Source organism: Myotis brandtii, unplaced genomic scaffold, assembly GCF_000412655.1.
Source record: "Myotis brandtii unplaced genomic scaffold, ASM41265v1 scaffold612, whole genome shotgun sequence".
Taxonomy (NCBI): Eukaryota; Metazoa; Chordata; class Mammalia; order Chiroptera; family Vespertilionidae; genus Myotis; species Myotis brandtii.
The window spans coordinates 877,439-884,472 of NW_005370328.1; the positions used below are offsets into that span (position 1 = coordinate 877,439).

General features: G+C 36.0%; 1 protein-coding gene across 3 annotated transcripts in view; it reads right to left on the minus strand.

Moving 5' to 3' along the window:
• LYPLAL1 (lysophospholipase-like 1) overlaps positions 1–6,148 on the minus strand; it is a 61,531-nt gene extending 55,383 nt beyond the window's left edge. For all 3 annotated transcript variants that reach the window (XM_014528061.1, XM_014528060.1, XM_014528062.1), the window contains exons 1-2: positions 5,944–6,148; positions 4,798–4,897 (exon numbers count right to left, since the gene is read on the minus strand). In XM_014528061.1, coding sequence (XP_014383547.1) covers positions 4,798–4,897; positions 5,944–6,133 — 290 coding nt within the window. In that variant the 5' untranslated portion in view covers positions 6,134–6,148. The remainder of the gene's footprint in view (positions 1–4,797; positions 4,898–5,943) is intronic.
• Between the last annotated feature and the right edge of the window lie 886 nt (positions 6,149–7,034).

Consider the following 7,034-nt stretch of genomic DNA (forward strand, 5'->3'; position numbering starts at 1 on the left):
GTGGATAAAAAAGCTGTGGTACATTTACACAATGGAATACTATGCAGCAGTAAAAAATGATCTCTTACCCTCTGAGACAGCATGGAAGGACCTGGAGAGTATTATGCTAAGTGACATAAGCCAGTTAGAGAAAGACAAGTATCAGATGATCTCACTTATATGTGGAATCTAGTGAACAAAATAAACTGATGAATAAAACAAATCCAGAGACACAGAAGCATGGAACAGACTGTGGAATCTCAAAAGGAAGGTGGGAGAGGGTGGAACATACGGAACACAAGATTTTCTTCTGATTGTTTTCATTTTTACATTTAAGTCTTGAATTTTTCTGGAATATATGTGTGCATAAAATGACTAAGGGTTCAAGTTAATCTTTTATATGGATAGTCAATTGGGCCTATGGGTACAACTATTAAAAAAAAATGAACACCTTCCCTCACAAAGGCAAAATTCCATCTTTGCTATTTATTTAATTCTACAGTCCTGAGTTAGCTAGTCTCTCTCACCCAGGTTCTATGAGAGAATTAAGCTCTGATACATACACTATGTATAATAAATGGCTTCTCTCTAATGCATCTAGAATGGTGCTAGTTCCATACTATCCTTGGGAAAACCAAGAAAATAGTTACTCATATCATTTTTTTGTGTTCTGAGATTCAGGTGAAGAACACGAGTTGAGAAGGCTCTATTTTTGTTGTTGCTGTTCTACTGCTCTACCTACCTACACTGCGTTAGGGTCCTACTGACTACATTTCAGTGGTTTCCCAGTGTGCTCTGAGGGGGTAATGTAGATCCCCTCTCCTACCATCAGCACCACCAGGCTCTTTCCAGACTTGTCCTGCCTATTCTCAGACATCCATTCTTCTTTACCCACCTTAAAAAAATTATCAAATATTTAGTCAATTTTAAAATAATCTAAAATAATTCTCCTTAAAACACCCTTGTGGGATTTTAATGAATCTTGCATGACTGCCTGGGAATTTGCATTTTATGACATAGATCTGAGAGGGAAGATTTTTGCAGACTAGTTTCTCCCAGGACTGGCCCATTCTGATGCTCATCTAAGGGTCCTCCTGCCTCGGTCCCAGGCTTTCAGTGATGCAGAGATCAAACCCTGCACTGGCTCATACTGGGGCTCCAATGGAGCCTAAATTCTCTCGCACTCCTGCAACCCTCCTGACCTCAGAAGCCTCTGTTCAAGAGAGGTAAATAAAGTGGAATCAGAAGGGGAGAGAAGATCGAAAGCATTCAAGCCTCTCACATCCCAGAATCCCTTTCTCAGGATTAATTTTCTTCAAGTCCTCTGAAAATGAAGGCAGGTACTTTCCACCTCGTATTAACGTCACTGCCAGACAAAATGTAATTCCAGACTGGATTCAATTTGTCATGAAAACCACAGTGATCTTCTGAATGAAAACTGAACATATCACTCACTTTAAAGGTGAATTCGACGGTTATTCGCTTGAATTATTTCTACTTCCCTTTTCATTTTATTCTGCTCTTTCTCTAAGTGTTTATTTGTCTGTCTAAGCACTTAAGTAAGGATGATATCATAGGCTAAGATATGAATCATTCTGGGAACTTAGCCATTAATAGAAAAAATGACACTCATTTAACTTTTTGTCTCTGACAGTGCCTTACTTAATTAGGGATTGATGCTCCATGGAGGTGAAATCCCAATGTAAGTTTTACTAATATGGTTGCTTTTGGTTCTATTATCTAAGAAAATTAAAATTCTGCTCAAAGAAGATAATGGTAAAATTTACTGAGGCAAGGAATACTTTAGAACTTTTCTGTTGTGAAAACGTAATCAAGAATAATTCTAAGATGTTAGAATAACTGTTAAATAAAGCATAAAAGTAAGATTGTTTTTTAAAACAGCTAACAAACTGGTACATATGTTATACTCATTTACCTTCCTCAAATAAATCACTTTATTAGCTGGTATAAAAGAGCTCAGACATTACTACAACAAATAAATATGTTAGGCACAGAACATCTGTGTGGCTCCTAAATCAATCAATCAATCAAACTATTACACACTGGCAAAATATTAAGCTGGAATAAAATGCCCAAAGTTAACAGCAACAAAAAAAGAGTTGACATTCAGCCTGATACCAAGTTCTGTTTTGATCTTTGTTCCCTACAAGTCATAACATCGAAAGTTCATTCATAACCTTTAAGATAATGTCATCTGACTCAGTCTTCCTCTCTATCCTCATTTCACGGTGCTTGCCCAGTGTCCACATTCCCCTCCTGCTTTCCTTCAAACAGGACAGCTCGTTCCTGATCCGAGGGCTTTGCATTTGATATTCCCCTAGCTGGAATGCTCTTTGCCACATCCCTGCATGGCGGGCTCAACCCAACTGTCACTACCACAGGGGAACCTTCTTTGACCCTACAATTTACAGTGTATCTCCCTTCCACCCTATAATGCAGACATATAATCTCCCTATCCCATTACCCTACTTAACTGTACAGAATGTATCACTATTTGAAATTAATATACTTAATTTCTCTCTCCTTTTTTCTATTTCTGTATGAGTTCCCTAAGAGTGGGGACTTACTTTCCTAAAGGGATATCCCCAGTGCCAAGAACAAATATTTGCTGAATAATGGATGTCAATAATCATCCATGTCACTTGGATAATTTTGTATCAGCTAGAAATAAGAAAATATCTAAAACTTTTATTTTGCTCTGAATTTCTTTTCCCTTTAATTCTTCTAAAATCCATATTCTAATTTCTAGGAAAAGGTCAATTTTTCTTTTGTTGCTTTTTCAAAAAAGAACATGTTTCTAAGAAAACAAGTTTTTACATACTAATAAGTATTTAAATATGCTGTTTACTAACCAAACAAGTAAAACTATTTCTTCAAAATAGCTGTTTTGGACCTAAATCAAAAGTGCCTAACACTGTTTTGGAAAGCATGTTTAATGAAAAATATAAACATGCAATTCATGTGAAAAAACAGTGAATCAAAAAGTAGAAGCACTATGCAAAACTTGTAACTTAAAATTTTTTTTAAAACACCAAGAGAAACTACATATCATCATATAAATTATTAATGGCTTGTTAAAAAATTGTTATTATTTTTTAAATGGAAATTCTAATGAACTCAAACCAAGAAAAACTCTAATTACAAATACACTTAAAGTATGTCACAGAAATAAAAATATTTATTGAGCACTTCAGTTAAATAGAGTCCAAATTAACATAATGAAAAAAATGAAGCAATATTTTCCATTTAAATCAACACAATAAGCTAATTGCTAACTTTTACTTAATATGCTCCTAACTGAGCTGATTAAAACTATTAAGTAAGACTGAGGAAAGGAATACCTTATAGCCAAATTGCACTTTACAATTTAATCAGAACATACTGATATGCTTTAATAGACCACAACGGGGTAAATATAATATGCTACTGTTCTCCTCTTTAAATTCTTTCAAGTATGTGTCACTGTTGAAAGCAAATATTACAACCTTGTTTGATAGAGTTTTCAGTTTGCAGATGACATATATATGACAAGTATAACATAAAGAGGGGAGGATAAAGGATCCTGTATGGCTGTAAGGTTTCTATATTTCATGTAAAGTGATTAAAAAAAACAACAACACTAAATAGGTAAAAGCTTTGATAAATATCTTATACCCCTTAAGCAAAAAGGAAAAAATTAAGAATAGATAAATGAACATGGAGTATTAAAAAAATTCAAATAATAAAAAAAGAAAATGGAAAGAGAAAAGCAGAAAAAAAACAGACTTAAATGCAAACATATCAATAGTTACATTAAATGCAAATGGTCTAAACAAATACTTAAAAGACAGAGACTATTTAGATTGGTTAAAGAAAAAAAATAAAGCCCAAATAAATATTGTCTATAAGAAACCCACATTAAATATAATGATATAGATAGGTTAAAGGTAAAAAGACGAAGAAATACATACTATGTAACACTCCTCAAAGGAAAGCAAAAGGATAAAAAAACAGTATAACGTAGGAAGGCAGATATACACTATATTATTATTAAACAAAGTATATGTCATGTCCAGGTATTAGTAGGGATAAAAATTCCCATTTTATAATATAAAAGTAGCTACTAATGAGGAAGACAACAATCCCACACAGGCACACACCTAATAATATCACTTAAAAACATACCTAGAGAAAGAAATAAGGGAAGGAACAGACTAATCTATAATCATAGTTGGAGATTTTAATACCCATTCTTCAGGACCTAATAAAACAACTTAGGAGATTCCAAAATGGCGGTAGAGTAAGTGGAAGCTACTCTGACACTCTCCCAGGACCAAATTGGAAATACAATTAAAATACAGAAGAATCACCATGAAAATTCAGCTGAAGATTCGCTGGAGAGAACCCTGATAACCAAGGACGGAAAGTGGAGACTGCAAGGAGACTGGTAGGAAGTGCACCAATGGGAAAGGGGTGGCTGGGCTCCTGCACACAGCAGCTGAAGGTCTGGAGAAATCTCAGCTGCGGGGGAGCAATCTGCAGGGCCAGAAGAAGTGGAGTCCTGTAGGCCATGCTTGCGACAAAGTTTAAGATAAGAGCTCCAGAGAATGCTTTACAAAGAGGGAATAAATTACTCACCTCTCAAAACTTGGCCCGATAGTGTAATCACCAAATAAATAAAGTCTTTTAAAAAAGGTATCCCAATTTAAAATATTTAAAATACAGAATTAAGCTTAAAGAACGTGTAGCCGGTACATCTATATATGTATGTTGTATGCCAAAGAGCTATCCTGAGCATTGAGATCATTTACTGCTTACCTGGCAGGAGCTGTTGGATAAATAATTTTTATGTGTTGGAATGTTAAATCTTGATTTAAAACCTGCTTGATCCACCTTCTCAATCCTTGTCCAGAATCACCTGATGAATAAAAAAAATCTAGATTAGGATAAAACATTTTGACAATACGGTGTATTTAAAAACTGTCTAAAACTTTCATGTCATACAGAGGATGGAACAAGGAAAAAAAAATCTCCATACATAAAAGTAACTGCAGAAACTGATTTATCAATATGAACTGATCAGGCATCAATGGGTAGGAATAATTTTGATTACTCCTAATTTCACCATTGATCACTTTAAAGACTTTAAGCTTGAGTTGTAAGTTTCCTCATTTGTTTAAAGGTTATAATAGGAACAAATAAATGAAATAAATAAATTTTTCTAAATAAAAATTCTAATTTTTTCTGACTTTAAATAGCCATTTCTTATCTTTACTCTTAAAAATAGTTAATCCCTAAAGTGCTTATAAACTTTTATAGTTGGAACAACCTAAAACTATTTTCTTGGTTAAAATAATAAAATCCTTCAAAAGGGGTATTGAGTATGTTTGTATTTTTAAACTCAAGAAATCAGAATTTAATTTTGAGAACATGTTTACATGACCTAAAATAATGATTATATGTTCCAAGGCTAAAAAATCACCAAAATTCATGCAAGAATAAGTGTATGTGTATATCCATTAAAAAATGAAGGAAATATAGCCCATCTTATACTGTCCTGAAAAGGAAACTGAAACGGTAACAACTTTAATTTTTTAATCAATTCAGTAAGACATCAATTCAAAAAACACCTCCTGAATACCTATTAATGTATCAGGCACTGTGTTCACTGCTAGAGGCAGTGATGGGAAGGTGAGGGGAGAAAGAACCCCTATCCTCCTGGAGTATAAGTTCAGTGTTGGAAACAGACATTAGTCCAATAATCATATACATGTATGTGAAAGACATGTAACCACTGCAAAAAACGAGACGTGTGGTGCTGCCAGGGTTTACGGTCTTCAGAAATGACCCAGTTAAGGAGTTCAGGAGTAACTTCGCTGGAATACAAGCTCTGCAAGGATCATTCTGTGTTTTATCCACTGAGCCATTTGTTCACTTAATGCTTACAACAGGACTGACACAAACCGGGCGTCCCACGGGTAGTTGTGGAATGGTGTGAACTCAAATCTACAGGATGGTGGGAAGAGCATCTCAGATACAGCGTAAGGCCAACGCGAAGACCCTCCGTAGGAAGGAGCAGTATGACATCTAAGCACTGAATAGCAGAAAATGAAAGGAAGAGCAGTGAATGAGAGATGAGGTTAGAGACACCCATTTAAAAATAACTGTAATAAAGAGTTTGGCTGGCCTTTGTCCCCAGTTCCTAAGAGAGAGGTAACCTCTAAACCCTTAGAATTTCCTGAGCAATTAGAGTGTCTTTGTTATTCATGGAAGGGCCCCCGCAAACCACAGGATAGTTTCACTAAGATGACTCAGGGTGGGAGCTGGCCAGCCAGAAAGACCAACCATGTGATTAGAAGGTTGGGGCTTTGAACCATATGATATCAGTCTGACCTCCAGGGAATAGAGGCGGCTGGAGATTTGAGTTCAACGCCAAATCAATCATGTCTATGCAATAAAACCCAAATAAAAGCTCTGGATAAAAAGCTCAGGTGAAGCTCTCTTTGTGACAATATTCTTTTGAGTATTGCCATACCTCAGTGCTGGGAGTTAATTCATTACTGAGGATGACAAAAGATTCAGGTTTAGAACGGTCCCAGGCTTTCCCGATACGGCTCTTCTTTTGGCGGGTTCTAACTTGTATCCTTCCGCCATAATAAAGCTGTAATTATAAGAAAATAAATGCGGCTAGAGAAGCTGAAGGAACCTGACAAATCCTGAGAGCATAGAGAAGCTAGGCATATTTTTTGGCAGGAAGGTGACTCGCCTCTAAGGATCACCCTGGAAACTGTGAAGACAGAACAGAAGGACAAAAGGAGATGGGGGAGACCAGTTAGGAGGCTACTGTTCAGGTGACAGATACTTAGACGGGGGAACAGCAGTGGAGTATACAGAATTAGGAACTAGAGATATTAGGAGCTAAAATTAACAGAAATTGGCAAGATATGGGGGGGAGGGGTCAATGGTGAAAGGTTTCAAGGCTGACGGTGAGGCTTTTGGCCAGGACACCTGGTGAACAATATAGTGCAGGGACAGGAAACGCATGGAGCAGCTAC